Below are 21845 nucleotides of genomic sequence, written 5' to 3' on the forward strand. Positions count from 1 at the left end.
TATAAATTTAGTGCAGAAATGTCATTAACATTTTCTATTCTTAATGTTTTTTCACATGCATTTTTTTTTTTTTTTTTTGCCATAAGTGGTGGCTATTCTTCTGTTTTCAAATTTTAAACATTCCCAGTATTTCCCATATTCATTGCTTGTCAAGGCCATATTCCAAAATTTTCCTATAAGATAATTTATATCTGAAATTTGTTCTTCACTTTTTAAAAGTGAGTTATTATGAGTATGTCCTCATTAACTAGATGCTCAAACACAGTCTGACGTTTTGGACTAAAGCTGATATAACTTTGAGACACTGGACAGGAAGAGAACACAGAGAGTTTTGACATTTTATGAAGTCTGACATGAGACAAACCACACATACTCCATCCTAACCTTCAGAAGTTCAGTCAAAATAAACACTGGTGAATCATTCTTACAAAATCCATGACAGTAGTGTCCCACCAAGCCTGGAGAACCAAAAGTCTCTCCTTGATTAACAGCAGTAGATGTTGTTTGGTGGCAGCGTTCTTATCATAGCCCAACAGAATGAATGATGCAGTCGCAACTTTTCCTCTGTTTCAAAGAACTGAAAAACTTTGGTCTAAAATGGATTAACTAGATTGACACAGCAGAACTGAGTTTAGGTGGAAGAGGAAATAGTTTGATAGTCTGGGTTTGTTTATGAGTCAGTTGATACATTTGGCATGTTTTTATCTAACCAGAGACCTCTCTGTTCAGACGAGGCCAAGTAGAGTTCTTCAGAATATAGTTGGAAATCTTATAGAAACCCAAATGCTCTGATTGGCTGTGAGATGTTCTCAACATGTTGAAACAACATCTAACTGACACAGCCACTCAAAACACTAGGATACCAGCACAATGTTCCCCATGTGGAACCCATTTCCTCATGAAGCAGAGAACCTTTGTCAGCACTCTTACTGTCTGCATCAGAAAAGAACACAATCAAAAAAGTCACTCAGAGAAGAATCAGCCTGTTGTTTGACTGCTAGTTCACTGTGGGAAACAGCCAGGAGTGAGTCAGGCACAGACACGGCCACATTCTCAGGTCCACCTCGCTCAACTTCAGGTTCACCTTTAATGTCGCGCATCATTTGATTACACATGGATGACTTCAGAAACACACTGGACAGCATCAGGCACCTCTGCAGCAGAGATAAATGTCACAACAGGAGGTGGTGGTTCTCTACAGGGCGTATCCAGCCTGCACTCCACCACACACACACACACACACACACACACACACACACACACATTTTTCTTCTAAGATATTTGCTTAATTTAGTGAATTTAGGTGAAAAAGGAAGTTCAGTTTTATTTGATGCAAACATTATAGAGATGTTAAAGCGATGCTCTGTTTACATGACAGTGCAATAAAAACATTTTTGTCACTAAAATCAGTGAATAATCGTGACTGATAGTCGAAATCTCAGCACTGAACAAAATAATTATGATAATCATTTTAGAAATAATCATTCAGCTTCTGCTACAGTGAGACAGAAATATCAAAGAAAAAAATCTTTAAATCTCCAAAGAAATTATGAAGTTATTTAACAAATCTTTTGTATTTTTCAGGAAAAAGCTGTTAAAAAGCTGCTTTTGGAAACATTGAGGAAGTTGAGTGAACACGAACTCAACAAATTCAAGCTGTTTCTGAAGTTCACGTGCTTCAAGATGGACCTGCCACAAATACAGACCTATAGAAACACGGCAGAAGAACTAGTGGATATGATGGTGGATGAACTTGGTCATCAGTCTGTGGAGGTGATCATGGAGGTTTTAACAGACATGAAGAGAACTGATCTGGTGCAGAGGCTGTCAGAGAGCAGCTCAGGATCCAAAGGTAAGATAAAGTCATCTGTCAGAGTGATCTGTAATAATGTCAATGAATATGGTGTGATTATTCTTAACTGTGTGTAGAAGAATTTAAACCATAATATTCCAGCTGACACTGAAAGAAGAATCCAAAGAGTTGAATCAGTATCTGTGAGGGAAAATCACAACAAGAACTGAATAATATCAAAATTATGATCATCTTCAAATGAAGGAATGTGTTTCCTCTCAGTGTTTTTGGACAGAAGTGGATAAATTAACACATTCAGGTTTACAAACACAATCAAACTACAAAGATTTTAAATCAAACATACAGTGGCTTGCAAAAGTATTCATACCCCTTGAATTTTTCCATATTTTGTCACATTACAACCACAAACATAAATATATTTCACTGGAATTTAATATGAAAGACCAACACAAAGTGTTATACAATTGTGAAATGGAAAGAAAATTATACATGATTCAAAACATTTTTTACAAATAAAAAACTGAAAAGTGTGGTGTGCAAAAGTATTCAGCTCCCTTTTTCTCTGTGTGCAACCAATTGCATTCAGAAGTTGCCTGATGACTGCAAATGACTAAACAGTGTCCCCCTGTGTGTAATCTAATCTCAGTACAAATACAGCTGCTCTGTGACGGCCTCAGAGGTTGGTTAAGAGAATATTGGGGAGTAAACAGCATCATGAAGTCCAAAGAACACAGCAGACAGGTCAGGAATAAGGTGGTGGAGAAGTTTAAAGCAGGCTTAGGCTATAAAAAGATTTCCCAAGCTTTGAACATCTCACGGAGCACTGTTCAATCCATTATCCAGAAATGGAAAGAGTATGGCACAACTGTAAACCTACCAAGACAAGGCCGTCCACCTAAACTTACAGGCCGAACAAGGAGAGCACTGATCAGAGATGCAGCCAAGAGGCCCATGGTGATTTTGGACGAAATGCAGAGATCCACAGCTCAGATGAGGGAATCTGTCCACAGGACAACTATTAGTCATGTACTGCACAAATGTGGTCTTTATAGAAGAGTGGCAAGAAGAAAGCCATTGTTTAAAGAAAACCATAAAAAGTCCCGGTTGCAGTTTGCCAGAAGCCATGTTGGGGACACAGCAAACATGTGGAACAAGGTGCTTTGGTCAGATGAGACCAAAATTGAACTTTTTGGCCAAAATGCAAAACGCTATGTGTGGCGAAGAATTAACACTGCACATCACTCTGAACACACCATCCCCACTGTCATATATGGTGGTGGCAGCATCATGCTCTGGGGCTGCTTCTCTTCAGCAGGGACAGGGAAGTTGGTCAGAGTTGATGGGAAGATGGATGGAGCCAAATACAGGGCAATCTTGGAAGAAAACCTGTTGGAGTCTGCAAAAGACTTGAGACTGGGGCGGAGGTTCACCTTCCAGCAGGACAACGACCCTAAACATAAAGCCAGGGCTACAATGGAATGGTTTCAAACCAAACATATTCATGTGTTAGAACGGCCCAGTCAAAGTCCAGACCTAAACCCAATCGAGAATTTGTGGCAAGATCTGAAAACTGCTGTTCACAAACGCTCTCCGTCTAATCTGACTGAGCTTGAGCTGTTTTGCAAAGAAGAATGGGCAAAAATTTCAGTCACTAGATGTGCAAAGCTGGTGGAGACATACCCTAAAAGACTTGCAGCTGTAATTGCAGCAAAAGGTGGTTCCACAAAGTATTGACTCAGGACTCAGGACTCAGGCTCAATACTTTTGCACACCACACTTTTCAGTTTTTTATTTGTAAAAAATGTTTTGAATGATGTATAATTTTCTTTACACTTTACAATTGTATACCACTTTGTGTTGGTCTTTCACATTAAATTCCAGTGAAATATGTTTATGTTTGTGGTTGTAATGTGACAAAATATGGAAAGTTCAAGGGGTATGTAAACTTTTGCAAGTCACTGTATTCAGGTTATTGAATCAGTGACTTTCTTGTGTAAATGTTGTTTTAAAGCTCTTTGAACATCTTTCCTTTGAAAACATTTTTCTTTCTTTGTTTCTGCTTCATTGAATTCTTGCATTTTGAGCTCATTACTATCAGTCTTGTATTGTAAATGGTTCTTTATGTGCAGCTTTGACTGGACTTAAACTCCACTATGGAGACAGACAGACGACCTGTATGAGGTAGATTATTAAAAAGTCTTTGCAGTGATTTCTCTGTGATTGTGTAACTATGGCCTCCTCCTGCCTTCAGTCAGCACAGCTGAGACTGAAATATTAAAGCTTTTTATTGTCAGGACTCAGTGTTACACTCAGGATGAGCTCACATAAAGGACACACACAGTGTGTGTATTATGTAGTTACAGTTTGGATTCAATGTGTTGCAGCTGCAGGAACATCAGCTGAAGGATTTGATGTGGAGGACACAGAGAGAGGTCAGTGCCCTGAAAATCAATACATTTAAACAATAAAGTTATTGATATTAACATAAAAACATGAAGAAAATTATTGAGTGAAACTGAACTGGATCATTTCCTCAGAGTTTGATAGTTTTCCATTGATGGCAAATGTGACTTTATGTTGACAAGTGTAATGTTATTAATTGAACTTACAAAGATAATTAGGATTAAATAACGTGTCAGTTATTAAAAAGGGTCTGATTATTAATGCTGACGTTAAATCAGTCATGAATGAAGCTTTTAATATTTCTTTTCTCTCAGAGAAACACTCTGAGGATGAACGTTGGCCTGCACTGATCCACCAAGTGAGTAACGTCACATCTGTCTGACTTCAAATGATGCAGCTTTCACTGAACAAATGCACGTTAGAAATCTACAATAGAAAACAGATAAAAACTGATTTGATTTGATTTTCAGTGTAAAAGTAGAAATGTCAGAGCTTCAGGCTGTCCAGTGAGGTCGGTCTTCAGTAGATCAAAAAGTCCTGAACTTGTTAACAGAAGCAGAGTAATCAATAATCAGGTGTTTGTGACCATTCTGACAAATATGACCAATGACATCATTACCTGATGTGATGGCTGATGGAACTGAAACACATGTACATTTCTAAAGTGTTGATGAATGTAAACAGAAAACCTGAAACCAACTGAGGAATTACACATTTATCTCATGAAGATTTTCTTTGAATTTTGCAGGTAGAAACGATGGAGTCTGTTATTGAGCTGCTTTTGGAAACTCTGGCTGCTCTGAATGACCAGGAGCTCAGAGAGTTCAAGCAGGTCCTGTGTGAAATTCATCATCACAGATACAAATATGACTCAGGCTTCCCATTGATGCTGCACATGAGGGCAGACCTGCAGGACACAGTGTTTGTAATGGTGCAGATATACGGCCAACAGTCAGTGGAGAAGACCATGGAGCATTTAAAGGAGATGAAGAGGACTGATCTGGCTCAGAGGCTGTCAGACTGCAGCTCACTGCCTAGAAGTAAGACAATAAAAACAAAACTCATTAAAATCATAAAACTGTTTTTATGACACATCTCAGAAGCTTCTCAGTAACGTCTTCTTCTTTTATATTATAAATAATAATATTTGTAATACTTTGGGAGAAGGAGAGAAAGTGACTCCTTCATACTGTTTATTATTGCTGAGGAGGTTTAAGTGTAATTTTGCATATTGTACATTTTTACAAAGTCATATTTCCTGAATAATTGTCAGTCAGCTGTTAAATGTGTTTGTCATGAGTCACTTTTCCCACTTTTGTCCTCAGAGAAACACTCTGCGGATGATCGACGCTCTGCACTGATCCACACAGTGAGTCATGTCACATCTCTGATTCAGTACAAGACAGCAGATGCAGGCTGAAAGTCAGAGTACTGAAGTATCATCTGCTCTCATTTCCATCATTTTCTCATGATTTATGCTGGATGTTTGTGAGAAACTGAAGCTTCCTTCAGTTTGAGTCCTTCAGCAGTAATTAGATCCAACACTAATGTCAGGATGTCTTTACCACTGAGGATGAGCTGAGGAAATGTCAGCATGTACATTTGTCCTGACTGTTCTCTTCAACAGGACAGAGAAATCTGAAAAGATCAACCACTCTGAGATTAAACATTCAACTTTATTGTGCTTAAAATATTTGATGAAGAATTAAAGATCATCTGAAACCTGAAATCATGGAAATAGTGTTGAGTGATATTTTTCAGTTTTTAGCTGCACAGTATGTGAGAAGAACTGCAGCCTGTTAATAAACATGATTCAAAGTCATAAAGAGGATCACTGGTTTGTGCTTTCTTCACAGTTCTGATAAACATGCTGTAATCAATATAACAGCCCATGTTTGGCTAAATATATGAATAAACTTCTGACCCATGAATGTACTGACTGTTCCAGGTGGCAACAATGGCAGCTGTTAAACATCTGCTTTTAGGAACTCTGAATGATTTGAGCTACGAGGAGTTCAAGAAATTTCAGAGGTTCCTACAGACGATTTTTCTTCCTTCCTCATGGAGGTTGGACTCAACAGTCAGAGCAGAGTTTGTGGATGAGATGGTGGGTGAACTTGGTCAGCAGTCTGTGGAGGCGACCAGGAAGGTTTTCTTGTACATGAAGAGGACTGATCTGATACAGAAGTTATCAGAGAGCAGCTCAGGATCCAGAGGTAAGACCAACAAAGCTGCATGAGTGTAAACTCTGTGTCATCAACAATGTAAAATCTCTGAAATCTGAGATCAATAACTGATCTGATTTATTGATTTCATCAGATGACCAATAAATCCTGATGACTGTTGCAGGTTTTTGTGTTGTGGTGGCATAGTGGTGCAGTGGTTAGCACTGTCACCTCACAGCATGAAGGTTCTGTGTTTGAGCCTCCTGGTTGGCTGGAACCTTTGTGTGTGGAGTTTGCATGTTCTCCCTGTGCCTGCATGCTTTTCCTCAGAGTGCTCTGGTTTCCAGTCCAAAGACATGCTGGTTGGGTTTATTGGTGGTTATCAGTTAGCTGTAGGTGTCAATGATTCTGTCTCTTTGTTTATTACCCATGATGGACAGGTGTACGGTCTCTCTCCCTGTTACATCTAAGCTAGACTCCAACTTTCCACTAGTTATTTAGATGATGAGTGGATGAACAGTTTTTATATTGGGTTGTGTGTCATTTTGCTTTGTGTCTTCTTAAAGTTGATTCTGCTTGGATGTGTGATGAGATTTGAATCCTCAGAGTTCATTTGAAATGTCTTTTCTCCTCAGAGAAACTCTCTGTGGATGAAGATGAGGCTGCACTGTTGAAGAGAGTGAGTGTGACTTTACACAACTCAGCTTCATTCAGTAGATTCAGGTTGTAAATCCTCCTCATCTTGAACATTAAACATGATGAAACAGACAAACCATCTTTAAACTGGATGGTTCTCACAGTGTTAATGTGGAGCTCTGCAGCAATAATGTTATCCACTACTGATGACAGAATGAATGACCTACAGTCATGAATCAGGAAATGTCATGTTAGATATTTGTTTGTCTTTAAAATCAAAAGTTTATGAGTATTTATTAGTATAGTTCATTCACTCGTTCTACTTTTTTCATGTTTTACAATAAAAACAAACTTTCTGTCAGAGAAATAAGAACATTTTTTGTTTTGTTAATAAAGTTTAGCAGATACATCTGAAACCGTTCATATCATCAGTACCACAGATATTACCAGCTGTGTTTGAGTGATCCTTCTGAAAAATATAAATATTAATGAAGATATATTTTCATTAATATTTGATACGTCTACTACAGTGACTCAGAAAATTTAAAGAAAGAAATCTTTAAATCTCCAAACTGTCACGGTGGGGGCTGTGTGCTGGGAGGGGTGGACCCAAATGCAGGACTCAACACAGACTTAACTGAAACTGATTTATTTTCGAAACTCAAATAATACATAAACACAAAAACTCGAAATCTCCCCAAGGTAAAAAACAAACCGGAAGCCTGGGAGAAAGCAAAAGACAAAACACACAGTCAAGAGGGAAACACTGGGGAAAACAATGAAGACGACGCAACAACGAACAGTGGAAAACTACGGGCTTAAATACACACAAGGGGATTAGGGCAAGCGAAAACAACAGGGGACGACAGGTGAACCAAATGAACCTAATGACAAAGGGGAAGCAAAACACAAAGCACAGAGAACACGAGACTGTCAACATAAAACAGGAAGCGACTGAACAAAACAGATGCAGACCTAACACTGAAAATTTGACAAAGGGAACATAACACAAAAAACAACAAGCGAAACCAAATAGCATACTCAAACCGCAAACAGAGAAACCAAAAGAAACACTAAGAAACAACCTGAAAAGTACAACAAAAGAAAGCTACACAAAAGAAACTCAAAACACTGGGCCACCGGCCCAGGACCACGACACAAACAGAGAAATTTCACAGTTGATTAACGAATCCTTTGGATCTTTCAGGAAGAAGAGCTGGAAGCTGTGAGACAGATTCTCTTTGAAACACTGAAGGATTTGAGATTTGAGGATCTCAATGAATTCAGGCTGTTTCTGAAGTTCACGTGCTTCAAGATGGGTCTGCCACAAATAGAGAGATATAGAAACATGATAGAAGAACTAGTGAATCAGATGGTGGATAAACTTGGTCAGCAGTCTGTGGAGGTGACCCGGGAGGTTTTAACAGACATGAAGAGAACTGATCTGGTGCAGAGGCTGTCAGAGAGCAGCTCAGGACTCAAAGGTAAGAGCAGAAAAATCCTGTTTCACAGTTGTGTGTCACTCAAAAATGTTTCATGAATGCATTTTTATAATTTCCAGTAAAAATGTTCAGATTACTTTTAATCGATGACAAACATCAAAATCAGTGGTCAATGCAACAGCACTACAAAAATAACTTTGCAGAAATCATCAGAACTGAATCCAACCTCTCTGTGTTTTCATGATGTCACTGCTGAGAAGATTATAATTCATCTTTAAACATGTACATGGACAATTTTCGACATAAATATAATCAGATTACTGTCAGACTGCCTGCAGCTGCTTTTAAACAGTCATTTTTCCATCAGTGCGCCTGATTACAACAAATGCTTGGTGGTTGATCAGTGTATTTTCAGCATTAATGTGCTGAGTCTGGGATGATTCATATTATGCAGTTTTGTGTATTTTGTGTTTTTGGACAGTGAAACATTTTTGTCATTTTGCCTCTGAACACCACCACAGTGGATTTTAACAATCCAGCCAAACTATCAAGATGTGACTGAAGTGCAGAGCTTCAGCTGTTTGTGAATTGCAGCCATTTTAATATATAGTCCCATATTTTCAAAAGACAATTGAGTGACAGGCAGTTTGATGGCCAGGTGAGGTCTGCTCCCTCGTTATTTCACCACAGACAAACAGATGAAAGATCTGGAGTTGATTCTGACTGTTGAACTTGTATCTGGTCGCTGTTTGCTGGAGCTTGTTCTTAGTGAAGGAGGCGATCGTGAGGCTGAACAACCAAAACAAACTCTGCTTTAATCTTCCCTAGTTTAACTGTTCATAATTTATATCATTCAGTCTTTTGTTAATGTTGTTGTGTTTTCGCTAATGTTGTTGTGCTTTTATAATTCGTAATTGTGCTTAGTTAATGTTGTTGTGGTTTGCACTTCAGGGCCATCATAATAAACCCACAAAAAGACGACGGCGCACTAATGCTGCTAATGCTAGTGAGGAACACCGCTTACACCGAGACAGCTGAGCACTGCAGAGTTTAAACGATGCATCGACACAGTAAAATTTGTCGATCATTTTTTAGAATCGATTTAATCGATGAATCGTTGCAGCCCTAGATTGATGGTTGATCAGTGTGTTATGAGTCTGAAACATCTTTAAACAGATGAGTCTTCTTTACACAATGATTGCAGTCAATTATCCAGACACTCAAACACACAGAGGAATAAAGGAGGAAAGGAACAGAGGAGGGAAGTAAAAACGCAGAAATTACACGAGGAAATAACCTTAAAAATGAAACTGGAATTAAAAAATAAACTCACACATGTAAACAGTCAGAATGCAGAGTGGAAATGCAGGAAACACAGAAAAGATGAAAAACAACCAGAAGCATGAAGATACAAACTATTGATACAAGTGTAGAGCAGCTGGTGGAGTGACGTGGTGTGACGAGCTATAGAAGAATCCACAGCAAACACCGGGCTCAGGTGGACTGAAGTGTTCACACTGCTGAGACTCCTCCGGCCCCACTCGCCTTCCTGTGACCTCAGCAAACTAAAAATACGGAGCAGTCCTCATGAAGTGTTTCTGATTGTGAAGCTGATCTCAGGGCTTTAATATTGGGTACATGCTGAGACGGACTCTGAGTCTGATGTTTGAAGCATCTCCATCTCAGACTCTTTTCTGATTGTCAGCAAAGTTTCTTCCACTTTATGTCCTGAGTGTTTGATCACAGATGGATTCAAGATTTCATTTGCTTCACTCGCTATTTTGTGGCAAAGAAAAACATTATTTAGTTCACACATCGAGGCAGTCTGTCATTATTTATTGTTTTCTTTCTTCCTCAGAGAAACACTCTGTGGATGAACATCTGTCTGTACAGATGCAGACAGTAAGTAACAATAATAATGAATTAATTAATAATCCTGATTAAATTGGATTAATCTGTCATCTACAAATAAAGTTATTACCAAATCACATCACTTTTTTGTGTGCTTTGAATTTTGTCAGGCATTAACAATCCAATCAGACAGAGAGAAGCTTTTGGGAATGTTGGAGGATCTCACACAGAACGAGCTGGAAAATTTCAAGGGGTTCCTGGGGAGCAGCGATGCTGTGATGGGGCTGCCACGTATCCCAAAGAGCCGATTGGAGGAGGTCCCCACCTATAACCTGGTGGATCTGATGCTGCAGACTTACACAGAAAAGTCTGTGGAGGTGACCAAGAACATCTTTGAGAAGATTAACAGGAATGATCTGGTGCAGAGGCTGTCAGAGAGCAGCTCAGGACTCAAAGGTAAGTTCCATGAAAAAGAAATAAATGTGGTCTGCAGAGCGTGGTCTGTTAGATTTTATGGTTACAGCTGCCATGAAATTCAGTCAGACATTGATGGTCCCCACAGGATGAATCCCAGTGACTTTAGTTAGTCTGGACTTTTCCTCTCGTACCACCAGCAGGTTGACATTTTCATTTCCAATAAAATATTTCAGACTGTTGGCTGATTGTCATGAACTTTGGTGCTCAGAGGATTTAACAACAATGAGTTTGGTGGGTCTCTGAGTTTTGAGGCAGCTCATATCCACAGCTGATTTTGTCCAGTACTGCAGTTTTTCACTGTAGTCTGTAGAAGTGATCAAAAACAAGTTATCTGACTTTTTGTTTTTTTCATTAATTTTGTTTTTCTTCAACTTAGACTTCTCTCAGCTGCACGTCCTGCTGAACATGTTGCTCTCATGTTTGAGCAGCACTGCACAGCACAAAGTGATCAAGCAGCAAAACATGTGCACAGTTAGAGCATGATTTTATATGTCAGCATAACATCATTGATTTGCATGATCTGTGTCTCAACAAGGACGAGAAACTGGAGGAAGTTCAGAGTCTGAGGATTGTGGAAGTGTGATGGTAATCCCTCACACTCATCCTAAAGTTTATTTGTTTTTATTTATGTGATGTTACAAAAATAAAGTTGTGTACATATTTCCTAAAGTGAGTGTCCTCTACAGCAGGACTCCAGTGACTGGACTAAACTTGAACCTGAGGTGAACGGTACAGATGCAGACGAGGCTCCAACTTACAGGTAAATTAACTTCCTGAATCCTGCAGCACAGTAAATTCAATGTTTCTGTTAGCATCAAATAAATTCAGCACAGCTATTCATATTCATTCTGTTGTCTCCCTTCATGAACATATATTTGATTCCCATGTTAGCCTTCAGTCTGAAGAAGGACACTTTGAATGCAGTGTCTCTGGCTTGCGCTGGGTCTGTAAGAAAAAGGCCAGCTTTCAGTACCAGTTTGGTTCTTGGGAGGGACACATGGAGAGGATGGAAAGCAGAGGATACATGCCTGCAGGTCCCCTGATGGACGTCACAGTCACTGCTGGGAAGCTAAATGAAGTTCACCTTCCACACTGGATCTGCACAGGTAAGAGGACATGAAGGAAATCATTTCAGATGTTTCAAATTTGTGACAGTGAGTGCACAAACTGTTAGAATCTGTTCATCTCCCTCAGTGTGTGTTGTTGTGTTCTCATGCAGATGACATCCCTGACATACTGGACAAGTTTGCAGTCCTTCACATAGATGACTGTGGAGATGTTGTGGAGAAAGTGTCTGAGGTCACACCATCACATGTCAAGATAATGGAGCCAAATTTCTCTCTAATAGGAGCTCTGATAAGTTTCTTCTTTCCTTTGAAAATCAGCTGTTTTATGCTGATGTACTATAAACCCAACACATCGTTCCTCAAACTCCACGTTTATCCAATCCGACAGGATCCTGCTCTGGAACAGGTAACTGAGTATCTCAATGTGGTAACACTTTTTAATAACCACATTAGTAAGATATAAGTAAACACTCAGTTCATTTATAAACCATGAATGTTATTTTAGTGGACATTAGTGTGTAATTTATAAACAGTTATAAATGCTTTATTCTTTATTAATAAGCTCATATTTTAATATTTTTAATGACAGCCTTTAAATACTTGATAAATGATGGATTAACAATTTGTACTAGGGGTGGGACTTTAACGCGTTAATTTCAATTAATTAATTGCGGGGAAAATAACGAATTAAAAATTTAACACATTTTAATCGCACTTTGCACCATGGAACAGTGCTCAGTGCTCGAGATCCAGGCATACAGATTATACCGACGCACAACGTCCAAATTCAGGGGCCACATCCTTTGAAGGACCGGGTCCTTTGCAGCCCACGACGACCGCAAAGGCCAGAAGTGAGCGGCTAGCCTTCATATCAGCATCACCTGCCCTCACCTCTGCGTAGCTCATGTCACCTAGCAACGGTGAGTGCGAAGTACAGCTGTTTAAAAGCAGCTGGTTAAACGGAGAACGAACTTTTTCTCCTTTTTGTGGTTTAATTTTAAATCTTTAATTTAAAATAAGCTGTTAAAACAAGCATAACACATTTCAACATCAAGGAATACAGCTGAGCTAATGATTAATTTCCAGTTATATTAAGTGAGACATTAATGTTGAATAAAACTATCCAGTTATGATGCTTAACTTTAATTTCATTAGTTTGCTTATCACAAGAGCACTTCCACCTTCGTTGGTCTGTGTAGTAGACTGGTGGGAAAATAAACCAAATTTTGAAGTTTAAGCTTATGTATATTGATTTATTCATCAACTAAACTTAAATTAATATTTATCATGTCAAATATTGAAATGTGATTAAAATGCGATTAATTAATTAATTACAAAGCTTCTAATTAATTAGATTTTTTTTTAATCGAGTCCCACCCCTAATTTCTACACAAAATATTACATGAAATGCAAACAAGTTATTTATGAGCTGTTAATGGTTCATGTATCAGTTAGAAGGTCTAATTAAATGATTACTTAAACATGATGATTAAGATATGCACTAATTAGTGAGTGCATTAACAGAGGTTTTATACATGCTTGTTAATTATTGTAACTCATGGTTAATTCAGGCAGTTACTAGTTATTAATTTAGTCTTCTGTGTGAGCTCATCTACAGTGAGGACCATCTGTGCCTTATGAAGCATTTATAAATGAAACTGAAAGGTCAGCAGGACCTCGAGACTCCAGAAAGTCTTAGATACCTTTACAACAGAGAACAGAAGCAGACGAAGCACAAAGTGATGCAAATATACAAATATTTATTGCAACATATGAACATGACTCACTTCAGGTTTACAGAATACTGAAATATAATCAGGACCAGAGTCTGAGTTTGTAGGAGAGAGACACACTGAGCAGCTGGAGCCACAGGGTCACTGTTGCCAACTCCTCAGTAAGGAAAGTAGCTATAGGTTGTCCTAAAAGTCGCTAGAAGTCGCAATATGATGTCATCATCTAATTTGCATAATTGGTTATTTGCATGTAGTTGCAATCCCGGTTGTAGGAAAGAGGAATAACATCTTTGGAGATACAAAAAGTAAAGAAAAAACACCCTAAATATGTTTAGAACTACTCGGGCTGGGGAATATGGACCAAAATAATATCTCAATATTTTTTTTACCTGAATGGCGATATACAAAATATATCTTGATATTTTTTTCTTCCCAAAGGTATAAACAAAAAGGCACTTTTGAGTCAAAGGTACAGGTCCCTAATGTCACACAGACACTTTTATTAACATTCAGCTGTAGATGTACATGAGAAATTACTCAAAAATAATCCACTGGCATATTTAAATAATAGTGCTTGTCAAATAAATAGTTTTATTTCTCCATAACAAAAGACTCACAGCCGTGCTATTAAAATGTAAACAGAGAAGATCCAGAGCAAAAATAGCAAACGGCTGACTGATTCTTTAAAAAGCCAGTCTGCAGTGAAGTAGACTTCACCAAAGTGCTTCCTCCTGTGTAAGATAATAAAACATGTAAACAGACAGAATGAACAAACTTCCATCCTTCAGTCAGCAGGATTTCAGCCAGCTCAGTAAATCCATAGACATATGCGCTGACACTAGCGGAACAAATCAGAGCCGGGCCGGGGGCGGGGCAAATGACCGGGCCCTTTATACCTAAATAATAAAGCTCATCATAACATCACGATGAACAAAATGCATGTCCAGTTTTTGTAACTTGGCTTTTCCTTGCTCTCGTTTTTCCTTTTCTTTTCTCTTTGCTGCTCCACTTTTATGCTTATATGAAGTGCCACTCATGTTAGCTTAGTCCGTAAAAATGCTCGACTTAGTTTACAATCTTTTGCCAAGTGACCGATGATGATGATGTTGGTGGACGGTTGGTGATGAGTTTTACCCACAATACACTTGGAGAAAATATCGGCGATCCACTTGAAAATGTGCGTGTCATAAAAATTAAATGTAAGATTGAAAATAAAGCCAATCATGCAGCACAACATCTTATTCAATATTTTACACCTACTACATCACTATAGTCAGTCGGTCTTGTAAAGTTTTTAGCAACCATGACTCAGTCCTGACTGTGGGAACCTTTAAAACCCCCCATGTAAAACATGAATGATGGGTGATGTAAAATAGGCTATACTTTTGGCCATACGCCCTGCTCATCTGGATACAATCAGGAGAGGGTCCGCCTTCTCCAGCTCTCCTCGTGCGTGATAGAGACCTGGCTACCTGAAATCTTATTCTCTCCTCTCCTCTCTCCCATCTGGGCCCCCTCTAGGCCCGGGTTGGGGGCGTGAGCCCTCCCAGCCCCCCCCCAGAAGCTCCGCCCCTGTGTGCTGACATATCACAGCAACGGGCCCATCCGCTCAATATGGCGTCGTATCCACCAGCTGCATCACGAGGACACGAACAGACCTACTCCCGCTATTAAGGTCACGTGACTTACAGTACATACCAACAGCCAGGTACTCTTGGGGGTCCGGGTGATGCCAAAGCATCTGAACAGACACAGTATGAAGGCTGTATGTACACAAAACACAGCGATAGAGGAGGATTTCAGGTTAACAAAAAACTCTCCAAAAGTCACCGACGTCACCGGGAAAACCCACTAAATTTGTCGTTAGTTGCTTTTATGGAAAAAGAGTCGCTAGGTAAAAACTGCTAAATCTAGTGACAAAGTCCCTAAGAAGGTAACCCTGTGACAGGATTACGTTCAACTTCAATATATTCATCCATCCATTCACTTCCCCTTATCCTGTTCAGGGTTGCAGGGGGGCTGGAGCCCATCCTAGCTGACACAGGGCACCATCCACACTCACACCTTTGGGCAAGTTAGAGTTTCCAATTAACCTAACCCCAGTAAGTGTATGTCTTTGGACTGTGGGAGGAAACCCACACAGACATGTGAAGAACATGCAAACTCCACAGAGAGTGAGAGGGAGGGGCCTGGGCCAAGGTGGAATCGAACCCAGACCTTCAAGATGGTATTCTAACTGTAAGGCAGCAGTGCTAACCACTACTATTTTGTAGTTTGTATACTGTGCTTAGAAACAACAGTGCCCCTGTTGGTGCGATGTAATCGACAGTTATTTTGATTTTTAACCATATTTAACATTTCAAAATTTCACTGATGCTTACATTTAAAGAAATGTACAACAAACTGTACAAAAGTTGGCTTTGTATTAAAAACGTAAAATTTATAAAACAGTATAAAAGCAAAACATGTTTAAGTATTAAGAACTAAGTACAGACGTACTAAACAAAAAACAGGTTGAACCAACTGTGTCTATCAAACTGGCAGGTTCTTCTAAAGCTGCATCTGTGCCTTCAGGGGCAGCTGGTTTATAAAAACATTTAAAAACTGTAGCTTGTTTTCTCTTCATTTTCAGTACATTGTAAAATCCTCTAGCTGCCGCATCTCTCCACTCGTGTCTGTCTGAGCTGTTCCCGCCTACATCCCCAGCCAATCATAAAGGAGCAGCTGAATAAGAAACCAATCACTAAGCAGAGAGCTGTGGTAATGAGCTCAGCCAATGGCTGTGAGCCTCAGATAGAACCGGAGGGAAGGGGAGCGTATGGCAGCAGGTGACAGCGTCGGAGAGGAGCAGTAAAGAGTTTTCACTGATCTTTATAAAGAAATTACTTATCAATGGGCACTTTTAAGTGGTGATACGGAAATTCAAAAGCTTTTCTAGTTGGTATATGATGTATTCCAGTGCATCACGTAGACTACACCACTGGCTGCCCAATCTTAACATTATATTTAAAAATGTCTTTCAATCAAAAAACATCAATAAGGTTATCATGAAAATGTGAGTATTTCACAGAGCTTCACAAACAAGTGTAAACACCATAAACAATCACATTAAACTGATAAACTTGCCTTTTTTGTTAAACAGAGAATAGACAAGGATGAGACCTCAGATGGATACAAAAGGCTCAAAAAGCCACACCCAGACGGGTACCTGCAAACTGAGCGTGCTTTCAGCCTCAGAGCCGACATGGAAACAGCAGAAATCCAACCAGAGGTAAAGTTTGTAACATTTGTGCTGGATGAAACCTTCCTGCTGACAAGATTTAAGCCCTCACTGTAGGCTTAGATCCACCTGTACTCTGAAACATACATGTGCAGTCATGTCTGAAGGCTGGTTAAGGACACATGCTGCTGTTTTGATCACAGACATGACCACTTGATCCTGAGCAGATAGCAAACAAGGACTCCATAAATGTGATGCATTCCAAGTTTGCTCATTAGCATAGACTGTATATAGAAGATGACCGTAGGCTCTGAGGGAGGTGTACTATGAAGGAAGTTCATCACAGCCGGCTGTAAATGCTAAATGGACTAGTTCTTATATAGCACTTTTCTACTTTAATTGAGCATTCAAAGTGCTTATACAACATGTTTGCATTCACCTAAGCACTTACATATGTAACTAATCTAAGTGCTTATTATATAATATTCACACACATTCACAGTCCAATGCTTGCGTCGGAGAGCAACTTGGGATTCAGTATCTTGCTCATTATACAGCCCAGAGCAGCCGGTAATCAAACCACCAACCTTCCGATTAGTAGGTGACCTGCTCTACCAACTGAGCCACAGCCACCCAGCTGTTTGTGGTTCAGTGATGATAACAGGTATTACAACAGTGAGCATCAGCTGTCTGTGCTGATCCAGGCTCTGCTTCAGGCTCTGCTCGCTCACACAAAAAGACGTGTTTGAAGCTTTATTTCAGTTTTCTTCTGCACAAAACTGAGTGAATGAGTGCTGCTGCTGCAGAGACAGTATCAGAGAGAGTGAACAGGTGACACAGATAAATCCAGGATAAAAAACAATGACAAATATATGTGAAGAGAGCAGAGCTGCTCTTCCACTATATGTGTATATATGTGGGTTATTTTACACATTTATTTATGTATTTTTATGAATTTGTTCCACAGGAGTTAACCTTCAGATATAACAGCCTGAACTTCTATGAAGTGTACATTGAGGATCCAGAGAGAAAACTCAACCTTACCCTCATAGACACAAATGATGGTGAACCAGAACATGAACCAGTTTGGAAGTGCAAAATTCATAAAAGTCAGTGGTTAATAAACAGTATAGACAACATTGTCATTATGTGAAACATAATTGTGTGTCTAAATTAACTTTTTGTGGTGAATGTAGCATAAAACACACAGTATATCATATTTATATTTTCTTTTGATTCCAGATGATTATTCAGCATCTGGCCGTGTTGAAGGTAAGAAATTACACTTAATGAGTACAAAGAGGAACTTTGTGTTTCATTCATTATAACCTCACATATGCTGCAGTTTGATTAAAGTGGAGCAGAGCTGAGTCGAACAGTTTTCATTGGAGTGTTGTCGTCCTTTGGTGGGACTGCTGGAATATTATCAGCATTAATGTGCTGAGTCTGCGATGATTCTTATTATGCAGTTTTGTGTATTTTGTGTTTTTGGACAGTGAAACATTTTTGTCATTTTGCCTCTGAACACCACCACAGTGGATTTTAACAATCCAGCCAAACTATCAAGATGTGACTGAAGTGCAGAGCTTCAGCTGTTTGGGAATTACAGCCATTTTAATATATAGTCCCAAATTTTAAAATACAATTGAGTGACAGGCAGTTTGATGGCCAGGTGAGGTCTGCTCCCTCGTTATTTCACCACAGACAAACAGATGAAAGATCTGGAGTTGATTCTGACTGTTGAACTTGTATCTGGTCGCTGTTTGCTGGAGCTTGTTCTTAGTGAAGGAGGCGATCGTTAGGCTGAACAACCAAAACAAACTCTGCTTTAATCTTCCCCAGTTTAACTGTTCATAATTTATATCATTCAGTCTTTACTGATAGATGATGGCTCTCTTACAGCAGAGCAGATGTTTCAAACAGAGTTCAGTGATAGTGACACATTTAACTGAACAAATGCAAAAAAGTCTGTAATGAATGTAAAGTTTGATCAGTGAAGTCAAACATGTTAAAAGAAATGTTTCAGCTTTTAGGAGCTGTTTACATGTTGGCTTGATAAATTTGAAATATCTCAGTATTATTTTGGACGGATGATCCAGTTTGAATAAGGAATACAAATAAATACAAAATACACCAACATTAAATGATCCCAATCGGACTTGAACAGGATGAGGTGGGAAATGACTGGATCTGAATCTGTGTTTCTGGTCTGTTTGGATCTGTCCCGCCGTGCAAGCGGACTCTGATCTGGACACAGTTTGCTGATCCTTATGGAGCATACGATTCCTCCACTGAGACTGATTTAGATGATTTTCAGTGGAAAACATGTCAAAGTTCAGACACTGTGTGTTTAAAATATTGTTTTTGATTTATTTAATAACTGAATCTCAGTCTGTGAACAAGTGTCAACATAAATGTAATCAGATTACAGTCAGACTGCCTGCAGCTGCTTTTAAAAGTCATTTTTCCATCAGTGCGCTCGATTACAACAAATGATTGATGGTTGATCAGAGTGTTATGAGTCTGAAACATCTTTATACAGATGAGTCTTATTCACACAATGATTTCAGTCAATTATCCAGACACTCAAACACACAGAGGAATAAAGGAGGAAAGGAACAGAGGAGGGAAGTAAAAACACAGAAACTACACGAGGAACTAACCTTAAAAATGAAACTGGAAGTAAAAAATAAACTCACACATGTAAACAGTCAGAATGCAGAGTGGAAATGCAGGAAACACAGAAAAGAGGAAAAAACCACCAGAAACATGAAGATACAAACTATTGATCCAAAACAAGGATCACAACAGTGAGCGTGACGAGAACCGGCTTCACTTGATGAAGTGTTAAAGCTGCACAGAATCAAAAAAATGTTTTTGAAGCATTTGGGGCAATATTTAGACAATAAAGTAGATCATACAAATTCAGCTTTTCCTGACAGTTTTTCAGGTTTTAGTACTGAAACTTCTCTTCCTGATCTTCTTAAGTTTTTGTCCTTTACTAAGAAAACTGGAGGGATGAATTTAGCAGAATTTGATGGTTGTTCTGTGTGTAGTTCATAAGTGTAGAGCAGCTGGTGGAGTGACGTGGTGTGACGAGCTATAGAAGAATCCACAGCAAACACCGGGCTCAGGTGGACTGAAGTGTTCACACTGCTGAGACTCCTCCGGTCCCACTCGCCTTCCTGTGACCTCAGCAAACTAAAAATACGGAGCAGTCCTCATGAAGTGTTTCTGATTGTGAAGCTGATCTCAGGGCTTTAATATTGGGTACATGCTGAGACTGAGTCTGAGTCTGATGTTTGAAGCATCTCCATCTCAGACTCTCTTCTGATTGTCAGCAAAGTTTCTTCCACTTTATGTCCTGAGTGTTTGATCACAGATGGATTCAAGATTTCATTTGCTTCACTCACTATTTTGTGGCAAAGAAAAACATTATTTAGTTCACACATCGAGGCAGTCTGTCATTATTTATTGTTTTCTTTCTTCCTCAGAGAAACACTCTGTGGATGAACATCTGTCTGTACAGATGCAGACAGTAAGTAACAATAATAATGAATTAATTAATAATCCTGTTTAAATTGGATTAATCTGTCATCTACAAATAAAGTTATTACCAAATCACATCACTTTTTTGTGTGCTTTGAATTTTGTCAGGCATTAACGATCCAATCAGACAGAGAGAAGCTTTTGGGAATGTTGGATGATCTCACACAGAACGAGCTGGAAAATTTCAAGGGGTTCCTGGGGAGCAGCGACGCTATGATGGGGCTGTGTATCCCAAAGGGCCGACTGGAGAAGGCCAGCACCACCTGTAAGTTGGTGGATCTGATGCTGCAGACGTACACAGAAAAGTCTGTGGAGGTGACCAAGAACATCTTTAAGAAGATTAACAGGAATGATCTGGTGCAGAGGCTGTCAAACCTCTTTCCCACCAACAGGGTTCCGGAGCCGGTGCCTTTATTTGAACCTTTAGGCTGGTTTTCCACCGCAGAAGCACTCGGTGCTCGGCCAAAAAACGGGTTCAACTCCGGCCCTGCAAACTAGCTGGTCTCGAACCAATAACGTGTGACAAAAGCAGCAGAAGAGCGTGACTCTGCCATCTCAACATCAAGTTTTCTACCATATTACATGTGTATTACATGAGAAAAGCGAAGCGATTTTCATGGCTGTGAATTAGGTTGAGCTCTAAGGCTGAACTTGCTGCTTTGTATCAGTTCATATCACAGCTAAAAGGACACTGTTAGGATATTCATGGTATATGCCACATATATATCTTGTGTACATTTATGTACATGTACACTTCTGTACATGAGAAATTTGTTTTTGATTGGAAGATAAACATAACTGATTAAAAATACAGAAGCTTGTAATGTTCTGTGTCATCATGAACTTTGTGTTCTGACTGTACAATGAACCACACTGATGAAGACTACACAGTGATAGAAATGGAGACTTCGAGGTCACCCTGTTGTTGAAATTCTGTTTTCCACATTCTGTTTTGTAAATGATGTAATCAAGACTGATATGCTGTGACTATATGAAACTGTAAGCTGAATTAGAATGTGCCAGTACTTCATGCCATCTCACAAGGGCATGGCATGCAGTCTGACCCAGATATCTGTAAACTGTTTGAAATGGTTTTATTAAATTTAATAATTGGACTCCTTATTCTGTTTGTTTGTGTCATTCCTGTTCGAAAAACGAACACGCAGAAACCTAAAGGCTTAAGCAGCACACACTCTTATTGTTTAAATTCCTTCAACACAAAGTGCGTACTTGTCGTCTTGCTCTAATCGCTGTCTGTGTTTCCCTCTGTGCTGCACACAGATGCTGCAGTAGTTTGGTTCGGACCGTAAAACGTATTTGCAGCACAAGAAAGGGGTGCGTGTTCTCCCACGTTTGTGCGCTTCGGCTTCCATGTCCAGACGAGGACCCGCCCACACTCATACGTAAAGGAGCAGTTCACAGAAACGCGTTGGAAATGTGGGCCCGTTCTTAAGCGTTTCGCTGGTTCATTGCACGAGCACTGGCACGC

At 39.4% G+C, this 21845-nt stretch overlaps 1 protein-coding gene across 2 annotated transcripts in view; it reads left to right on the top strand.

The window, feature by feature from the left end:
* LOC115793839 (uncharacterized) overlaps positions 1–21242 on the top strand; it is a 38945-nt gene extending 17703 nt beyond the window's left edge. The window contains exons 8-26 of one of the 2 annotated variants that reach the window (XM_030748981.1): positions 1585–1852; positions 4198–4245; positions 4531–4574; positions 4965–5256; positions 5542–5585; positions 6165–6432; positions 7017–7060; positions 8225–8501; positions 10318–10361; positions 10481–10766; positions 11323–11372; positions 11474–11547; positions 11679–11893; positions 12007–12260; positions 16730–16858; positions 17775–17916; positions 18050–18079; positions 20302–20345; positions 20465–21242. In XM_030748981.1, coding sequence (XP_030604841.1) covers positions 1585–1852; positions 4198–4245; positions 4531–4574; positions 4965–5256; positions 5542–5585; positions 6165–6432; positions 7017–7060; positions 8225–8501; positions 10318–10361; positions 10481–10766; positions 11323–11372; positions 11474–11547; positions 11679–11893; positions 12007–12260; positions 16730–16858; positions 17775–17916; positions 18050–18079; positions 20302–20345; positions 20465–20854 — 2943 coding nt within the window. In that variant the 3' untranslated portion in view covers positions 20855–21242. The remainder of the gene's footprint in view (positions 1–1584; positions 1853–4197; positions 4246–4530; positions 4575–4964; positions 5257–5541; positions 5586–6164; positions 6433–7016; positions 7061–8224; positions 8502–10317; positions 10362–10480; positions 10767–11322; positions 11373–11473; positions 11548–11678; positions 11894–12006; positions 12261–16729; positions 16859–17774; positions 17917–18049; positions 18080–20301; positions 20346–20464) is intronic. The other variant, XM_030748982.1, reaches the window with a different exon arrangement.
* The last annotated feature ends 603 nt before the right edge of the window (positions 21243–21845 follow it).

The sequence above is a fragment of the Archocentrus centrarchus genome, chromosome 16 (assembly GCF_007364275.1).
Source record: "Archocentrus centrarchus isolate MPI-CPG fArcCen1 chromosome 16, fArcCen1, whole genome shotgun sequence".
In the NCBI taxonomy this organism is placed as follows: Eukaryota; Metazoa; Chordata; class Actinopteri; order Cichliformes; family Cichlidae; genus Archocentrus; species Archocentrus centrarchus.